Source organism: Elephas maximus, chromosome 9, assembly GCF_024166365.1.
Source record: "Elephas maximus indicus isolate mEleMax1 chromosome 9, mEleMax1 primary haplotype, whole genome shotgun sequence".
Lineage (NCBI taxonomy): Eukaryota > Metazoa > Chordata > Mammalia > Proboscidea > Elephantidae > Elephas > Elephas maximus.
The window spans coordinates 54,878,949-54,899,160 of record NC_064827.1 but is presented as its reverse complement, the minus strand read 5'-3'; the positions used below and the strand labels follow the sequence as shown (position 1 = coordinate 54,899,160).

General features: G+C 37.8%; 1 protein-coding gene across 3 annotated transcripts in view; it reads right to left on the bottom strand.

The window, feature by feature from the left end:
• Window positions 1-20,212, bottom strand: part of SLC44A1 (solute carrier family 44 member 1) — a 180,872-nt gene that overhangs the window by 120,115 nt on the left and 40,545 nt on the right. For all 3 annotated transcript variants that reach the window (XM_049895321.1, XM_049895319.1, XM_049895322.1), the window contains exon 2: window positions 1,530-1,619. In XM_049895321.1, the coding sequence (XP_049751278.1) occupies window positions 1,530-1,619 (90 nt within the window). The remainder of the gene's footprint in view (window positions 1-1,529; window positions 1,620-20,212) is intronic.

The following is a 20,212-nucleotide window of genomic DNA, read 5'->3' as shown; positions in this document are numbered from 1 at the left end:
CCGGGGTTAAATTCAGGGGGAGAAAAAAGTTATGGACTAATTCTGTTGGCGAAGAAACTTTTCCACACTTCGCATGCATGTTTGTGTATGCTGCAGTTCAGTTGCTAGTCCATTAAACTAAGGAGACTCTTGAACAATATAAATCCAAAGCTAGAAAATGGGCATTCTGATGTTTTCTAAAAACTTTAAATTTGGTGAAACTGAGCTAGCTTTTATCTTGAAAACTAACACACATTATTTTACTGAACTTAACATGCCTCTTTGTTAAAATTTACTGCTTTCCTTTTCTTTGTTCAAGGGCAAGACTAGTGTCTACAATATGTCTATTCGCCACGATTAGGGTGGGTCTGTGATTTGAAAATGGAACTTGGGAAGTAGGCAGTTTCAGGAAGACACAGAATAAGAATTTCTTAAACAACTTCCATAAGATGCACGGGAAAGAACAGGCTTAGAAACACTCACACATGAGTGAAAAAAAGGCTGCCTGAGGCAGCATAATTGCATTTTGAGTTGCAGAAGACTAAGAAAGAGAGAGCAATACAGTATTTGTAGAGTTGCCTTGAGGGAGAGGAAATGAGGTGGTAGAAAAGAACATTGGCTTGGAAGTTAAGAGACCTGGGCTCTGTTCCCAGCTCTGCCATCAACTAGGAGTATGGCCTTGGGATGGCTCTTATTATCTCTGGGTCTGATGTTTTTAACCTGTAAAATGAGAGTGATGGACCAGATGAGGATTTCCAAGGTCCTTTCTAGCTCTAAACACCAGCTAGTTCTAAAACAGTCATTTGGTATCTTTTTTCCAGCCCAGAGCACCAGCAATGACTCTAAAACCACTGAAGTCTATGTTAGAAACTCCCGCAGGGCACCAGACTCTGCTCCTCCACCCCCTGTGCCCCACTTGGAAATGGATCTCTGACTGAGAGACGCCACTCATCGTAGTCAGCACAGTAGGCACCAGAGGCCTAGTATGGGCAGAAGGAGGAAGAAGGAGTGAGCAACCAGCCACCCATCTAGGAAGAACTTAAAAATGTCCGAACTGGAAGCTATAGGAAATCATCCAGCAAAATGTTCTACTTTTAAAAGAAAAAAAAAAATTCCTACTTGTATCCACAGAACACCAAGTCCTGAGAGAACTGACTGGCCCAAAGTCACCCATCAAGTCTGTGTGACGGGGCTGGGTAAGTACTCAGGATTCTCAACTCCCTGGCTGGTGTTCTGCTCGTCACCCCTTCAAGACCTCAGTTTAGAGAAACTTACGTCAAATCATCTGGATTTCTGGAATGATCTGCCAAATGAGACAGATTCCCAATGGCTCCTTAATTTTAGTCTCAGTTTTCATGCAGGAAAAAAAAAAAAAAAAAATGAGGGGATACCAATTACCACTGAATGGTATGGAAAGGAACATAACTTGCCTCAATGTCATCCTCAGCAATACAGGAGGGGTTTAAAAAAAAAAAAACCTCCCTTTTTAGACCTACTCCCCACCATGCCCGTGAAGTTCACGTTCCAGTCACCTGTGAGAGTTTCCTTACCATCCCAATGCAGAACAGAATGAAGAGCAGCAGCCATGGTATGTCTGTGCAGCTACGGTCCTCCAGAGGCTTCCATTCACGTTTGGAGCTCTAATTGAAAATACAAAATAAAAGAGAGTGGTAGATATTTAGTTACAATCAGGAAGGCATAAACATACCATTTATGCCTAACTAAGTTCCTTCTTTCCCCGACAAGTTTCTACCGAACCTTCAAGACCCAACTCAAACATCACCTTTTCTATGAATTTTATCCTAACTCCTCTGACCAACACTCCATTGACCCCACTCCTACCCCTCTTCCTGGCCAGGTGTAGTACTAATTTCAATATTCTTCTGGTACCTCTATTAGAGAGTATTTTGAAGAAGGCGTGGTGGCTCAGTGGCTAAAGCGCTCAGCTGCTAACAGAAAGGATGGCAGTAGGAACCCACCAGCAGCTCTGAGGGAGAAAGATGTGGCAGTCTGCTTCTGTAAAGATTATTGCCTTAGAAACCTTACGAGATAGTTCTACTCTGACCTTTAGAGTAACTATGAGAATTGAGATGGCAACGGGTTTGGTTTTGGTGTTAAGAGTATTTTGCTTGCTGAATTGTTAGTTTTATTCATTAACCTGTGTCTTCAGCAGATCGTAAGCTACTCAAGGGAAGAGACCACGTTTCACTTCCCAGCATCTAAGGTGATATGTCAGGGTTCATGATATGTACTCAGTAAATGTTTTTTTTAAATGAATAAACGAATGAAAAAAAGTCTCCCAGCTTCATTCTTAGTCCTAGATTTTTCTTTGCGTGTCACAACACAAGACTTAAACATTTAGAACATGCTTTATGTCTCTTCTAAGGAAGGAGGCCCATTAAAATGAATTCTTATCTCAGGGCAGATCCTTCTAAGTCAAATAAAATTCAAGAAGGAAAAAAATCAATTGAAACACTTTACAGATCTGGGCAACTCCTAAACCACCATCCATAGATTTTCATTCTATTCCTGGAAAGTGTTAAAGAGTTTCCAGATCAAACACAGATTCCCTAATGAACAAAAGTCATTCTAAAAGTTAATTTGCAAAGTATTGATTGGAATTACAGTTGCATTTTTTTTTTCTTATTGCAAGTCTTAGGTTCCTAGATCAGCTCACAAAGTCCTTTTAACTAGAATGTAACTGAAATAATACTTCTGAGCTTTCTAAAAAAAAAAAAAAAAGTCTTCAAGTCTCACACTTGCTTGGAAAGGGTAAACAGAAAAGGGAAGAGAAGGCAGGGAGTGGACAACTTTCAGAGCTTTGGGTAGCCTTGCGAAAGCTTTTGGAAAATGTTCCTGCAACAAGAAAGTTTGGGCTTCCAGGGACTTCCATGACAAGATCCAGGAAGCTATGTGGGGAGGGCTTGTCCGTAAGAGAGAGCGCAAATGGGCTGGGGGGGGGGGCTGGAGGTAAGGGAAGTCACTAGTATAATTATTATTTAGAGTGCCAATAAGGTTTGCTTAGTTTCCGCTCTAAAACAATGGTTATAATCACATACCCTTTGATAACCTAAAGAAAGCTAGCGATTCTCTCCTTGGAGGGTAGGCAAATATTCACATAATTCTCATGAAAGTTTAAGGAATTTATCAATGAACCCAGGTTAAAAAACTCAGTTTTAAAATGTGTGCTTGTCAGCACTGATAGCAGCAAGTTTGAGCCATAACCATTTCTTCTTGACCTCTAAAGTGTTAACCAGACAAATAGCTTTTTCCTTAGAGCATCACAGTTCAATCGTTACCACAAAAAAACTACCACCCTTGGTAGCAAGCTCCCACACACCCACACAAGAAAACAAAAGAGCACTACTTAGTCATGGAAAGAAACCTACCCCAAGACCCTAACTAGCATTAAAAATCAAGAGTGAGTAGGCAGTCTTTTCCAAAGGAATGTAGCACTATGGCGTAATGGATAAAGGACTCAGCTCTCTCTCTGACTCTGTCATTGGTTAACTACATGATTTTAGATAAATTACTTCATCTCTCTGGGCAGCAGGAAGGAGTTAGAGTGGATCTCTCAGGTTCCTTCAAACTCTAAAAATATATGATCAGGAATGCAGTTTTGTAAAAATGTTTAATAATGACAAGAAAAAGACCTGCAAAATTTATTTGACATTACTCCCTGTGTTGTTCAAATAAAAATGCCTATATTGTAGTCTCTATTTTGGAAGACAGTTGTTCATAGTATGAATAAAGAATGTTTCTTTGTAGTAAATAATTTTAGTCTTGAATAACACCCATTGTGGTAAAATTACAAACATAGAATTTGGATACTTCTTTGAATTCATTACATCTACTCTATGGTAACTTAGACAGCAACAACTACTTCAAAATACTGTATTTGTTTGTTTTAGTAAACTGTATGTTTTAGGGGAGAGGGAAAGTTTCACAGATGAGGAAACTCAGAGGGAGAGAGCATGAATCAGGTAGATTGAGCAAAGTTTTTTTTTTTTTAAATCCACAGCTATTTTCTTAGTGTTTTTCCTCAGACCAAAAAAGGAAGAGAGATTTTACTCTTGTAAATCTAGAAAAACACAAATATTCAACACCTCAACAATTCAACTTACTGTGGGCCACTTCTGTGCCAAATACATAGAAAACCTCTCATTGAGGATGGAAGAGAAGTGGGGAGGGAGTGGGAGTTACATATAAAAAACAGTGAAAGAATACAAACTAGAGAAGGAGAGCACAGGAGAGGGGGTGATCAACCTCATTCAGAAAAAGGAAAGCTTCCCAGACAAGGGGCAACAGAGCTGGAGCTGAATCTGGAGACAAAAGAGGGAGTGGGGCAGGCAAACCTAACCTGAGGCAGAAGACACAACAATGCCAAGGTCACACAGAGTCAACTTTTTTTGAAAGAGCAAATCCTCCAAGACTCAATCTTTGAATTCTGGTTTCAATAAGTATGGTACTTGCTAAGTTACTTAGCCTTTGTAAAAATCATTGTTCTCATCTATTAAGTAGGGATAATAATAATGCTTATATCATAAGGTTGTTTTGAGGATGAATGAAGTGTGAACATCTGGCACATAGTAAGCATTCACTTCTTGGTTATTTATTCATCAATACTCACTTTTCAATTAACCCTCTCCTTGTTCTATGAGTCAGAATCAACTCGATGGCAGTAGTTTTGGTTGTTCTTAGAAGATCCTTCTACCAGGTGGACTTTTACATTAATAGGGATAAAAAGAATATTAAGCTCACCTTTCCTCTTATTCTTACTGAAAATTTGACTTAATGGTGACATATTCTATTTTAGCTACTATTTCTTATGCTATCAGTTATTGGTTACTATTAACCATATCCAAAGCTTTACATACATTATGTCTTCTATCTTCAAAACACTCTCTTATGTAGGTATCATCCTTATTTCACAGATAAGGAAACTCAGACTCAAGAGTTAAATAATCAGCCCAAGGTTTCAAAGCCATACAATTAGGATTTGAATCCAAGTTTGTGACTTCAAAGTAAAGTCCAGTGAAAATATTATTCATTTGCACTAGTCAGGAAACAGCCAAAACCTCCATTAGTTTCTCCTCACATTGCAAATTTTTGGAGCCAATCCAATAATTTAAAATCCTATAGATACAGAGAAAGAGAGTGAGACGTATTATGAGCCATGAAATTGGTCAAGTGACTCAAGAAACCCAACAGCTGAATAATTTTAATGATACTTTTAACAGATTTAACCAAGTGGCAATTAAATTTAAGGCTGTCTGTTTCTTCCAATTAAAATCCACATAAAATTGGCAAAAGTAAAAAGTCTAGCATAAGCACTTTTTAAATGTAATTTTTTCACTTTCTCTGATTCTACATGTGATTAATAAAGGCTGTCAATAAACATTAAGTCCCTTCCCTGTCACAAAACCTTACAACTTAGGAATTAAACAAGACCAAAAACAATCATATATAGTCCAAAACCTTAATGAAAGTGACTAAAATCCAAAGAAATGGGGAAGAAACTTGTCCAAGGGCATACATTCTATCCATGACCTCATTAAATCCTCAAAACAATTTCGTTATTATTATGTATTCCCTACCTTTCTTTCTGTTTTGTAAAAGAGGAAACCAAGGTTCAGAGAAAAAAAGTGGAAAATCCATATCTGAAACTTAAGTCTTCAAACTCTAGCAGAAAGATACAAACTATGAGAAAAAGTTAAATGGAAATGCTAAATAGAAAAAAAAATTTTTTAAACATGTTAACAGAGACAAAGAATGCCTTTGACAGGTTCATCAACTGACTCCACAAAGCCAAGGAAAGAAACAATAAACTTAATAATAAATAGAAATTACTCATACTGAAGCACAAGCAAAAAAAGGTAAAAATGAAAACCCAAACAGAGCATCTGAGAGCTGCAGAAGAATTGCAAATGGTCTAACATCCATTTACTTGGAGACTCAGAAGAAGAAAAAAGAATGGGGCAGAAGAAATATTAAAAAGAAATAATGACTGAGAATTTCCCCAAAATAATAAAAGAAATCAAAGCTCAGATCTAAGAAGCTCAGAGAATTCCAAGTAGGATAAATACTATACACACTCACACACACACACACAATATATTTGAACTACACATATAACATTCAAACTGTGGAAAACCAGAGATAAAAAGACTATCTTGAAGGCAGTCAAGTGGGGGGGAGAGGACACACACATCCCATACATAGAAACAAAGATTATAGCAGACTTCTTTTCAGAAACTATGTAAAGCAGAAAACAATGAAATTATATCTTAAAAATGCTAAAAGGAAAAAATAAAAACTGAAAAAAAACCCTGTCAACCCAGAATTCTATACCCAGGGAAAATGTCCCTTAAAAATGTAGACTTTTTCAGACAAACGAAACCTGAGAGAATTTATTACTAGCAGGTCTGAACTACAAGAAATGTTTAAGAAAGTTCTTCAGACAGAAGGACTATGGTCCCAGACGTGCTTAGATATACACAAACAAATGAAGATTTCTACAAGTGGCTAAAGTGAAGGTTTGAAATTCTCCATAACAAAAAAAAGCCTTTTAATTTAAAAAGTAAGGGCTTGACTATATGTATGTAACGCCATCATCCACATTTCAGTCTTTTTGCACACTTATACAAGGTTAATAATCTAGAAAGCAGAATTCTAATTTTTAATACTAATCCTGGACCACATTAAGAAAAAAAAACTAAGACCACAGCTGACATTTACCTCTTCTTTGAATTATGTTCATATCCATAAAGTTGGAGAGGAAAAATGTTTAACATCGTCATACTTCTTTCTATATTTTGCACAGCACGGATACAAAAAATAGCTTCCATAGTTTCTCTTATAAAAATCATAACACAGGCAATTGGGTTACAGACACTACATTCACTATAAACCCTGACAGCTAAACCCAAGGCCTTCTAGTGAATTTGACATGTTCTAGTACGGGTGTGTACTTTTTAGAAAATAAATATGTAAAAAGTTTAACTTAACTCCCCAAGTTATTTCAAACGAAAATACACTTGTTGAGTAAACATATTTGTAGCTACTAATAACACATAAAGGTTTCAGCAAGTGATATTTATAACCAGTTAGGTTAATGTCATAAGCAGGTAGGGCATAAGCAATGGTAAGGCACGCAGGGTGTGCCAAGATCAATGGATCAATCAAGCAGGAAAAAGTCCAGCAGATACGAATCTAGTTCAAAGAAGTACGTGGGGCAGGAAGAATTAGGAAGATATCATAAAAAGACCAGGAAGTCAATAGCAACAATCCAGAGTTAAGACAAGAAAGAGTCAACTAGGTCTCAAATATGGAGGCAGGTAGGGTCCAAAGTCCAGGAAGTCAGAAGCTACCAAGGTGACAGTTCATCTAAAGGTAAATACTGAATACTTCCTGCCCTATTTTTGTACTTTGTGCTTACGGTCTGTACGAGTTTCTCCTAATTTAGGTAGTAGTACAAAGCTTCCAAAAAGATTCATATAATAATATAGTAACAGTATTATTAGCTCCTGCTGTGAATCTTTCCTTGATATACCAGATTTTTGTAGACATCGTTTTAAAATACTAATGGAAAATGTGCTACAAAAAGATTATAGTCCATTATACTAAGAAGTTACTTGAATTTTAGATGATACTCTTATGTATTTCACTGGTTATTCAAATGAATACTGAGTACCACACAAAGTACTTGAGACTCAGACAGGTAAGGAAGCCCTGCCCTCACTGAGCTCTAGTCAGGTGGGAGAGAGGCAAACAAAGTACGCGGGTATCGAGTGATGCCAAAATAGAGACATGTAAAAAAGCACTTCAGGTACAGAGATGGGGGAACCACTAAGCAAACATGTGAGATCTGTTGAAAGTACCTCATAAACTTCTGCAGCTAATATTCTGAGACAAATATTAAAATGACCCTTTGGCATCTACAATAGAATGTGTTGGCACCTAAAAAACATACCAAAAATTCTTGCTAACTGTGACGGGGAAAAATTGACTGTCAAATAAGAATTATAGCACTCTGAAATGCTTAGTAGTAAACACATAGAACATAGTTTGTTTTTTTTAATCAGCCACTTTTCACTTTACACCCATTATTTCTTTATACAAGAAAGATTTTATAGCTCAAGTTAGGAAGGGGCCTTTTGATCCTGGAAATGAAGAAAAGCATCTGCCTCTGCTTTCTGACATAATTAGTTCAGGGCTATATTTACTAAGTGGCTAGGATATTTTCATGCAGATGTCTTCAGTGAGAGGCCTACTAACACCGAATAAATACTTTCTAGTTACAGCAGATTCTATGAGTCAGAATCGACTCCACGGCACTGGGTTTGGTTTTTGGTTAGTTACAGCAATGGGTGTGGCAGTTACATTATTTACAGTTGCTGTACCTTGAAATTTCTAAGTAGCCAGAGGGCTATACCCCTCCTTGCCATTTGCCCATTGTGAGAGCCAGAGAACTGCATTCTCCAACAAGCAGGAACAAACGGCAGTTTGGGAGGCTGGTACAAAGGGAAAGAAACGGCGCACAGGCAGTGTTAACCCTACAAACAAAGGGCAAACCGTGTTGATTCCAATACCATTTAGGCCAGCAGTTCACAACTGTAGCACTGCTTATAATTCTGTGTTTTTATCATTTGGAAGATATGCCACAAGTATTCATTACTAATAATAAAGTACTGAAACTCAGAAATTTAAGCAGAATCAAGAATATCCTATGATAAAAGGAAAAGACAACACACAATACAGGAGAGATCAGCACAATTGGACTAAACCAAAAGCAAAGAAGTTTCCTGAATAAACTGAACACTTCGAAGGCTAGCATAGTAGGGGTAGGGGTCTGGGGACCATGGTTTCAAGGGACATCTAAGTCAACTGGCATAATGAAAATCTATTAAGATAACATTCTGCATCCCACTTTGGAAAGTGGCATCTGGGGTCTTAAATGCTAGCAAGGGGCCATCTAAGATGCATCAATTGGTCTCAACCCACCTGGAACAAAGGAGAATGAGGAACACCAAAGACACAAGGTAATTATGAGCCCAAGAGACAGAAAGGGCCACATAAACCAGAGACTACATCTGCCTGCGACCAGAAGAACTAGATGGTACCCAGCTAAAACCGATGACTGTCCTGACAGGGAACACACATCAGAAAACCCCTGAGGGAGCAGAAGAGCAGTGGGATGCAGATCCCAAACTCTTGTAAAAAGACCAGACTTAATGGTCTGACTGAGACTAGAAGGACCCCAGAGGTCATGGTCCCCAGGCCTTCTGTTAGCCCAAGACAGTAGCCATTCCCAAAGCCAATTCTTCAGACAGGGATTGGATTGGACTATGGGATATAAAATGATACTCGTGAGGAGTAAGCTTCTTGGATCAAGTAGACACATAAGACTATGTGGGCAGCTCCTGTCTGGAGGGAAGATGAGAGGGTGGAGGGGGTCAGAAGCTGGCCGAATGGATACAAAAATAGAGAGTAGAGGGAAGGAGTGTGCTGTCTCCCTAGTGGGAGAGCAACTAGGAGTATATAGCAAGGTGTATATAAATTTTTGTATGAGACTGACTTGATTTGTAAACTTTCACTTAAAGCACACACACACACACAAAATCCTTATGATAAGTCACCAACACCTGCTTGCATCCTTACATCATTTCTTGAAGGCCAGCAATAAGGAAAATTAAGCTGATGGGGCAGGAATTGCACATAACCTGAAGCCTACATCTAATGTTAGGTGCTGTGGAGTCGGCTCCAACTCATAGGCTCCGAGTCATAGCAACCTTACATAGAACAGAACAAAATGCTGCATGATCTTACGCCATCCTCACAACTGTTTCTATGTTTGAACCCACTGTTGCAGCCATTGTGTCAATTTATGTGTCCCCCTCTTTTTCACTGACTCTCCCCTAGCAATTGGTCCCTCCTGATGACATGCACACGTAATGACAAGCATACAAACGCCATCCTTCACGTGTGCCTAAATCTCTGAAGCACAGATTTTATTGCTGCTGCCTTTCCCTGATTCCTATGAAAAACCAACTATGCCTCCAGAAGTAACACAAGCTAAAACACAGAATGTGTCCTCGGGTAAATGGTTAATTTGTTTAAAGAGCCAAATTCTACCCCCACCTCAAATATTTTCTTGAACAGCCACAGCCTCTACTTCCTGAGTAAGCAGACCATCTCCAAAACTGTCTCATAGTTCCAGAGGCTCCGCTATAGTTTTCTTTGTCCCAACTACTTGGCACACTAGAAAGTCTCTATAATGGTCTCTGAATGCATCTCCAAGGTCACTGCTACACAGACATTTATGTGATTTAAGAACATACTTGGCAAACATTGGCCTATCTGTGAGGACTTTATTTTGTTCATGCCAAACCTTTTTAGATGAAAACCTCTAGTATTAAAGATAAATAGTTGTACATTCAGAATCTTCAAAACTCCCTCCAAGGACATACTGCTTCATTAAATTCCAATATGCTTTTATTTGTGCAGAGTAGTAACAAAAGAATAAAAGAGCTGATGTGTATCATTTTTGCCACAATTTTCAAAAGAGTGAGCAGACCTGATGAAGTTGGGTAGCGATAAAACATGGAGGCTTTCAGCCTTCCGTTCATAGCACCTGCAGATAAAATCTTATAATAGGGTTTTGAAAGACATTACCTGTCCTTTGGGAAAGCTCCGTCAAGGATTTGGAGTGCATAATCACAGTTACCATGAGTAATCCGTTTCATTTGCTAAGCCTGGTAACGGCAATTCATATTTGAAAGGTAAAAATAAAAGCATGATTTTAATAGGCAGTTAAAGGTAGTAAGATACATTGAGTAGAAAGATACAGGTATCTGTGTCCAACTGCTTTTCTCAGTTCATGAACTTTATGCTAAATCACCAGCATTCATCCTTTTAAGGAAAAAGGGGGAAATGGAAACTAAGAGTTGCTTTATAAATTGTGTATCTACATAGTAACAGAAAGACCAATGGAGATATGTTGCCAATGACTTCACTCTTTCTCCGCTGCCCTAAAAAAACCAACTGTGGGCCTGTGACAAAGATGTCCTTCTGACATCACACTTGTCAGTGAGTGTTTTTCTTGCAGATGAGCACATGATAATTACTGGGCAGCAGCCAAGTTAATTTTGCTCTGCAACATAGCTAACAATATCTTTTCATCTTTTCCCTCCATCATCAATGAGACACCATCAAAACTATGCAGACAAGCCTTGATGCAGCCATCAAACAGCATTTCTAACTTGTTTTCCTCCTGGATCAGTGGTGAACAACTTTTTTAATATAAAAAAATTTTTTTTTTTAAATTACACTTTTTATGGGCTTCATTATTTCCTGCCACATCCTACAAGAGTCAGAATTTCTTCAGTGCTTGACAATACCAAGGATGGACTGACAGGACCAAGACTCTACTTTGTGCCTTTATAGTTTCCATATAGCTAATGGATTTACTGATTTGTATTGCTATACTGTAGCCATTTCTTTTTAAGCAGGAATTTATGGTACTCAGTAAGGCTTTTTACTCCAATTTTGCTTGCTTCAAAGCTGAAACAAGTAAGAACTGACTTATGAAGACTATAGTGACTTACGAAGAGCTAACGTGAAGATTACACTGACATGTAACACAGCTAATGGATGGATTTAGAAGAGATTGAATAAATCTGTTTTAAATAAAAATTAGATATTGCCTTTGCCAATGAAGGTTTTAGTCCACAGCAATTCTGCACAGAATAAGATTTTCACTTCTGTGGTTGTTGTTGTTGGCAGGTGCCGTCGAGTCGGTTCTGACTCACAGCGACCCTATACACAACAGAACAAAACACTGCCCAGTCCTGAGCCATCCTTACAATCATTGTTATGCTTGAGCTCATTGTTGCAGCCACTGTGTCAATCCACCTCATTGAGGGTCTTCCTCTTTTCTGCTGACCCTTAACTCTGCCAAGCATGACGTCTTCTCCAGGGACTGATCCCTCCTGACAACATGTCCGAAGTATGTAAGACGCAGTCTCTCCATCCTTGCTTCTAAGGAGCATTCTGGTTGTACTTCTTCCAAGACAGATTTGTTCATTCTTTTGGCAGTCCATGGTATATTCAATACTCTTCATCAACACCACAATTCAAAGGCGTCAATTCTTCTTCGGTCTTCCTTATTCATTGTCTAGCTATTTCTGTGGTTACACATAAACATTCTTAAGTGAACCGAATCCTTGTTATTGTTGTTGCTGTTGTTAGGTGCCATCGAGTTGATTCTGACTCATAGTGACGCTATGCACAACAGAACGAGACATTGCCCAGTCCCACGCCATCCTCACAATCCCTGTTGTTTGAGGCCACTGTTGCAACCACTGTGTCTCCATCTCACTGATGGTCTTCCCCTTCTTCCATACTTTCCAAGCATGATGTACCTCTCCAAAGAGAATGCATCTCCAAGGTCACTGCTACACAGACATTTATGTGATTTAATAACATACTTGGCAAACATTGGCCTATCTGCGAGGACTTTATTTCATTCACGCCAATCTGTTACAGACAAAAACCTCTAATATTAAATAGTTGTATATTCAGAATCTTCAAAGCTCCCTCCAAGGACATAAAGCTCCCTCCTGATAACATGTCCAAAGTACACAGGACAAAGTCTTACCATCCTCTCTTCTAAGGAACTTTCTGGCTGTACTTCTTTCAAAACAGATTTGTTCTTCTGGCAGTCCACAGTATATTCAATATTCTTCTCCAACACCATAATTGAAAGGAATCAATTCTTCTTCAGTCTTCCTTATTCATTATATGGGGAGACTGAAAATACCATGGCTTGGGTCAGGCACACCTTAGTACACAAAGTGACATCTTTGCTTTGCAGATTTGCCCAATGCAATATGTCATTTGACTGCTGCCTCCATGGGTGCTGGTTGTGGATCCAAGTAAAATGAAATTCTTGACAAATTTCAATATTTTCTGTTGATCATGATGTTGCCTGTTAGTCCGGTTGTGAGAATTTTTGTTTTCTTTATGTTTATCCCTGTCATTGTTGTTAGGTGCCATCGAGTCAGTTCCAACTCATAGAGACCCTGTGTACAACAGAATGAAACACTGCCCAGTCCTGAACCATCCTCCCAATTGTTCTTATGCTTAAGCCCATTGTTGTAGCCACTGTGTCAATTCATCTCATGGAGGGTTTTTCCTTCTCTTTTTTGCTGACCTTCTATATGTTTATCCCTAGTGCACTTAAAAAAAAATTTAGAAACTTAGGGTGCTTACGGTTTTATTCATTTCTTAGAAAAAATCACTTTCTAAAGTTTTATTAAAAGTTAAAAATGACGTTCTTTAAAATCTCAAATTTATTAGATAGGAAAAAATGTTGTATCTTTAAAAGTGTAGAGAATTTTTTTTCCTGTTGACTAAAGCAGATGATGGCGGAAACAGTAAATTGAAATTTTCTCAGCCCCACCCTGTTCAGACTTGGGAGTAGGCTATACTTTACTGGTGGATTGGTTACTTTGTGTCTCTTTGCCATTTTGGAGTATAGGGTTTTCTGGGCACCTGCACTGGTAATTGAACTTGTGGGATACTGACACTGTGGTGGAGTGTTGACCCTGGGTCTCATCTCCTTGACTGTCCTGGGCTTCTTCACTGCTGATCTATCTAGACTGTCTTTAGTAAGATGGGTCCACGTGGAATTACAGTCTATAAACCCTGACACATATTGTCTTACTCTACCTTGTTCTTCTGCAACCTGGTTGTCAGCTCCAACACTTCTTCCTACATGGGAAGGCTAGAATTAGCAATTGTTATCCACAGAGGTATATTCCCTCTAGGAATCTTTTCCCCTCATTTTTTCATGCCCCCAAAATGGGTAAGTATCCCTTACTTTGTATTCCTACAGCACACTACAAATACTGTCCTCACAGTACTTATTCCATATTATAATTATCATATCTCTCCAGTAAATTGTGAGCATCTTGAGGGTAAGGATAATGTTTCTAATTTTTAATCAGAAATCATCACTGTTTACAGCAGGCACTCAAATATTCTTCAAATGAAAACCTGTTCCATGCAAAACAATGTGCCTCTACACACTGTACAGTACCTTCGCTTAAGTGGTTGTACTTAGAATGTTCATTCTTTCCACCTTACCTCCTACTTGGGGGCAGGGACTCATTGGTTTTGTTCACTGCTACATCCCCAGTAGTTGAACAGTGTCGGTTGTATAGTAGGATCTCAGTATATTTACTGAATAAATGAATAAATAAGGCTAGGTCTCTTATCATTGAGGTAGATGATGTCAGAGCAGACATCTTAACTACCTCTCTTGAAAGAGATAAATTCCCTAATAAGTATTCTATTGCATGACAGACCATCTCCTTGTCCAACAGATATCATACAGAATGATATTTTCTAAAGATGTTAATGAGTTCTATGAGACAAGGAAATTCCAGATTTAAATAAGTTTGAGATATGCTGATTAACAAAATTTAGTCTTTTGGATAAGATTTCTTTGAACCTTTAATGTGAGGCTCTCCAAAACTTATTTGGTCATAGACTCACTTGGAAACACAGATGCAGTATATTTCTGGAAAAGAGAGATAAGGGTTCAAGCAAGGATGTTACCCCCACTGAAAAGCACTTTTAGAAGAAAAGCCTGGGTATATACATACTATGATGTGGCAATAAGAAGACGTGAAGTAATGATACATACGAAAGTGTCAATGAACCTTGATAACGTTATGCTAAATGAAAGCAGTTAAGACACAAAAGGCCAGGTATTACATGATTCTATATATAAAATGTCCATAATGGGCAGATCAAGAGAGATGGAAAGCAGATTAATGGTTGCCAGGGGATGGGAGCTGGGGAGAATTGGAAGGTGATAGAAGTCTTCTGGAGTTAGATAGTGTTGATGGTTGCACAACACAGTGAATAAACTAAAAATCACTGAATTACACACTTTAAAATAGCTAAAATGAAGGATTTTAACTCAATAAAAAATTCCTTTTTTTTTTCTTTTGAAGGCACGGTTAAGCACTTGACCACTAGCAGAAACACTGGCAATTCGAAACTACCCAGAGGCCCCTCGGAAGACAGGTCTGGTGAACTGCTTCCAAAAGGTCTTGAAAATTCTATGGCAGTTCTACTCTGCATACATGGGGTCACCATGAATTTAAATCAACTTGATGGCAACCAACAACAATGGCAACGCTGGTTAAGCCCACACTGAAACTGAAAGCAATGTAAATTGGTTTGACACTGTTAGAAAGTAATCCGGCAATGGATTTCAAAAGGCCAAGCAAATACTCTAAAAGATGAAGTTCAATACAGTGCTATAAGAAAAAATAGGAACTAAATACTCAATAATAGAAAAAGAGTAAATATGAGAATGGACTAGTAAGCAATTGTAAAAAATATTATGAAGAGTCTGTAGTAACATGTAAAATGATATGATAAATAGTTGTGTTAAAAAACATAGTGCTAAATTGTATCTATGTTGTGGTTACACAACTACGTAAAACAGTATATGCAAATGTCAAAAGCATTGTAAAGGAAGGTAGAAATTATTAAATACTTTGATTTATAATATATTTTTCTTACTTGGTTTCCATTAATACCATTTAATTGTGGAAAAATAATGGAAAAGGGGGATATATTGGCTCAGATTTCTCCAGATTATTCTTTTCTTACTTCCTCAGTTTACTGACAGCTATAAAGTGATGCAATATCAAAACCACCAAAAGAATTTTAAGTCATTCTACCTGACACTTTGTCGACAGGAGATCAGGACACTTCAAACCTCATTAGAAAGCTGTATGCATGCTGAGAACCACCTAGTCAGGGCAAGGTTTTTCCTGAAGAATGGAGAAAAACTGGCAATGTTAGAGAGGTACCCTGGTGTAGGAAAAAAACAAACCCATTGCTGTTTCATAGAGACCCTATGGGACAGAGTAGAACTGCCCCATAGAGTTTCCAAGGAGTGCCTGGTGGATGTGAACCGCCAACCTTTTGGTTAGCAGCTGTAGCTCTTAACCACTAAGCCACCACGGTTTCCTGGTGTACTGAGGGAGGAACACAGATGTGGGTTTGAATCCTAAGTCTTCTTCTAAAGAGGAGGATGACCAGCCGAGTTGATATCCACACTCGGAAGGTAAGTGACTATATACCATGCACTACTGTTTCCAAGACTAAATAAGGTATTTAAGCTAAGTGCGTCGCTAAGATCAGGCTCCAAATCATTAATGCTCATTCCCAATGGGCAATGGGGAGAATCATAGCTAAGATACCAAAAAAAAGTGAATTCTCACAAATATTCATCTTTATCAACCTTAAATACACATTCTAAATGTGTGTCTGAAATGTGAAAAGTTGAGTTGTAAAGGAAATACAAACAGAAATTAATGAGTGCATGGTTATGCAGACAATCATGATAAACTCAAGAAACAAATTAATAATAATTTTCAAATGATAATATCATTTGCAACTGAATGTCTTCTTATACCTTACATTTTTAAAGGGAGTCGAAGGAAACTTCAATTCTGAAACCCATTATCAACTGAACTATGTATTTTTAAAACTCCATTCAATAAATAAAGTATTACCACGTGCAAAGAACTATGCTAGAACATAAAAGATTGTTACTTTATTTTCACATTTCTAATGTTCTCCTCTTCCTAATCTATGTTTTCAGGGTTCAATAGTTTCTCTCCTTCCTTTTATAAAGACACAATTCATTTGAGTTCACACATCAGACAAAATTGCACAAATTTATTAAAGGTATAAAGATGTCATGGATCAACCTCGATTAAGAAAAGTACCCAAGTAAATTGTTTTATTACAAGTACTTAAAGTGACTGTGCAACACTAAATAGTAATACCGTACAAAGATGCAGACTACCACTAACATTGTTACTGAGTATATTCCATTTGCCAGACACTTTGCATATGTTAATTCATTTAATCTTCGTAACAAGTCTATAAGGTTAGCATTATTATTATTCCCATTTTATTGATGAGAAAACTGAGGCAAATGGGATTAAGTTGTCCAAGTCACAGAGTCAATAAGTAGTAGGGATGTGAAGTAGGCAACTGGTTCCAGAACCCATAAACCCCTCTGCTCTGCCATGTTCACTGTGGATAGTGTATCCTGGGTGAACATTGAACTGATCTATGTAGAAGAGAAAATACGGAATTAACAGGCTTAAGAACTGTAGAAAAAATACAACAGTACATTCTGTGGCTTAGTCTATCTAAATCATTTTTTAAATGGTTATTTTTTCTGGTCACAACCAAGAATAATATTTCATACCTTCTCCTTACTTACCGACTATCTCGTTATCTGACATTTCACACTTACGGTAACAGTAAAAAAAAAAAATCTACTATCTGAATATTTTGCACATTAATGTAACCAGTGGGACATATATAGTGCCCACCCACTTTTTCTGCCTCTCAGGGTTATTGGGAAGCTACTGTCCCACTGACAGTATGGGCCTGTATAAATGTTTGAAATGGAAGAAATGGACACTCCATTTTGCGTAACGCTGATTTTACATAACAACCTGGTCTTTGGAACCCAATCATGTCTATAAGTGAGGAAACGGTATATTAACATATTTTATATTTTGGTTTCTGAGATAATTTCCAAATGTTCAAATATTACTCTTGATATTTAAAGAAAACACCTGCAGTGATGTTTAACAGGTAGAAATAAACTGATTTTTCTTCCTAGTCATCTGTAACTTCCATCTCTATTTTGTATAACACTTGCCTAGATTTCAAAAAGAGTAATAATACTACGTTGCTGTTAAGGAATCACATACAAATATTGATCAACAAATGAACAGATAAATAAAATACGGTACATCCATACAATGAAGTATTATCTGGCAATAAAAAGGAATGACGTACTCATACATGTTACAGTATCAATGAACCTTAAAAACACTACACTAAGTGAAAAAAGCCAGACACAGAAAGCTACATATTATATTATTTCAATAGTATGAAATGTCCAGAGTAGATAAATCTATAGAGACAGAAAGTAGATTACTGTTTGCCTGGGGTTGGGTGTGGGGTTTCTCTCCAGGGTGAAGAAAATGTTCTAAAATTCATTGTGGCTGATGGCTGCACAATTCTGAATATATTAAAAACCATTAAATAGTATACTTTAAATGCATGCATTATATGATATGTGAATCAGCTCAATAAAGTTGTTATGTATATACAAAAGAAATCACATTAAAAACACTTAAAAGGGGGTTCACGTTAGTCACTTCACATGTGGAAGGAACTCTGCCCATTTCCTGATGGATTCCATAGTCATTTTTAATACAGCTACATCGGGTATACAACAAAATAAAAGCAGAATAGATTCAGTAAGATAAAGACTTCGGTAATAATGAAATCTGAGGAACCAAAGCATTTTTCAGAGAAATCAGAAGCTGTTAGAATTACTACAGAGTTAAGTGCTAATTTTCATAGACTAGCTCAATCTCTTTACAGGCAGCACAAGGGGAAAAGGGAAATAAAATTGTGGAGAATTAAAATACAACATAATAGATCAATGCAGTGTCAGAAAAGAGACCAAAGAGTGCACATGCCAAGGCAAAGCTAGACTGTAGTATAAACACAGTTACAGAAAAAAGGGGCTGGCAGGGTAGGTGCATATAAAACCCATTGCTGTTGAGCCGATCCCAACTCATAGTGACCCTATAGGACAGAAGAGAACAGCCCCATAGGGTTTCCAAGGAGCAGCTGGTAGTTTCAAACTGCCAACCTTTCAGTTAACAGTCAAGCTCTTAACCACTGCCCCACCAGGGCTCCAGATGCATATACTAAAAAAAACAGCTACTATTTATTGAGGTGCCAGGATGTACTTGCCAGTTGTACTGAAAAAAAGAAAAAAGTCTGAGAGATAAATGTTGACATCGCCCTTCCAAGCTGTCTTAGGGAAGGGGTGCCATAGCAGCAAAACTGTAGCACTCTAGCCTCTGAGCTATTGCTGAATGGCCAATTCAGACTACTGAGCTGCAGCTGCACCATGAGTCATCCAGCCTAGTCCCCTTCATCTGATTCCATCTCACCAGGCAATCTTCTAACTGTCCTCTGGCTTCTCACAAGGTGCCAAGCAGTGCACATAGCATAACTACAGAACTACAGAAAAATAAAGCAATAGAGGTTTATTTCATGTATGAAGAGTCTTAAGAACAGATACAGACTAAGCTGTAAATCGTTAACTCATAAGGTGGGATAAGAAAGAACTTTCACTTTCTACTATTCCCCTTTCTGTATTTTGGTTGGATTTTTTAAAATAAGCCTGTTTAAAAAAAAAAAAGCAAGACAGCAATAGATGTATGAAAAGTCTGGAAAAATATAGACAAGCTTAACCACTGTGATTTCATGAGGTGGGATCTGAAAGGACTTACAACACATTTGTATATTTTGACTGGATTAAAAAAGCAGCATGAACTACTTTTCCATTAAGAATAAATATGATCATTCTTCAATAATAATAATTTGGCTTTACTTTCATGCCAGCCAAGCTGACAAGAATTTTTTTTTTTTGGTCTGTAAGTCAGTTAAATCTCTAATAAAATTAGCTTTCTGAATTGACACACCTGTCTCATGACCCTGGTTTATATGAATCAACTATTAATTGAAGAATACATTCTAAACGTACTAACAAAATTAAGTTTCAGAGTCTCCAAAGCCCCTGAACTTGGTGAATTCTAAAGGCAGTGCTACTTGGTAAGGCCTCCTAGCAGACATCCAGCTGGTCTTCCCTGGTAAAACCTGAACCTCACTAAGTACTCTGCATTCAAACTCTATAAGCAGGAAATATTAAACAGCTATAACATAGAACTCTTCTGGAGAACTTCTCCCAGCATTTCAGCATAAATTACAAAAAGGCACCTCCTGGGCCTCCAAGCTAGCTTTGGAAGCAAAGAGGTTGGTTTTACTTCCCCACCAGCCTCCAACACCCTCTTCCTCCTTCCCGAACCGATCAAAACCATGGTGCGAGCTCCTCTCAAAGGTCAGGGTATCCTGTAACAGGTGCCTCTGAATAGTGTTAGCCTTTCAGCTACCCCAAAGTATGACCAATTGATTATCTCTAAGTTTACTGTATCTGAGGATGCTATATTGTCAAAAAGCCTCTAAATTCTACTACTAGGTAAAATCCAACCACTGAAAATAAAGACATCAATTATTGAAGCCTGAAATGGAAAAGAAA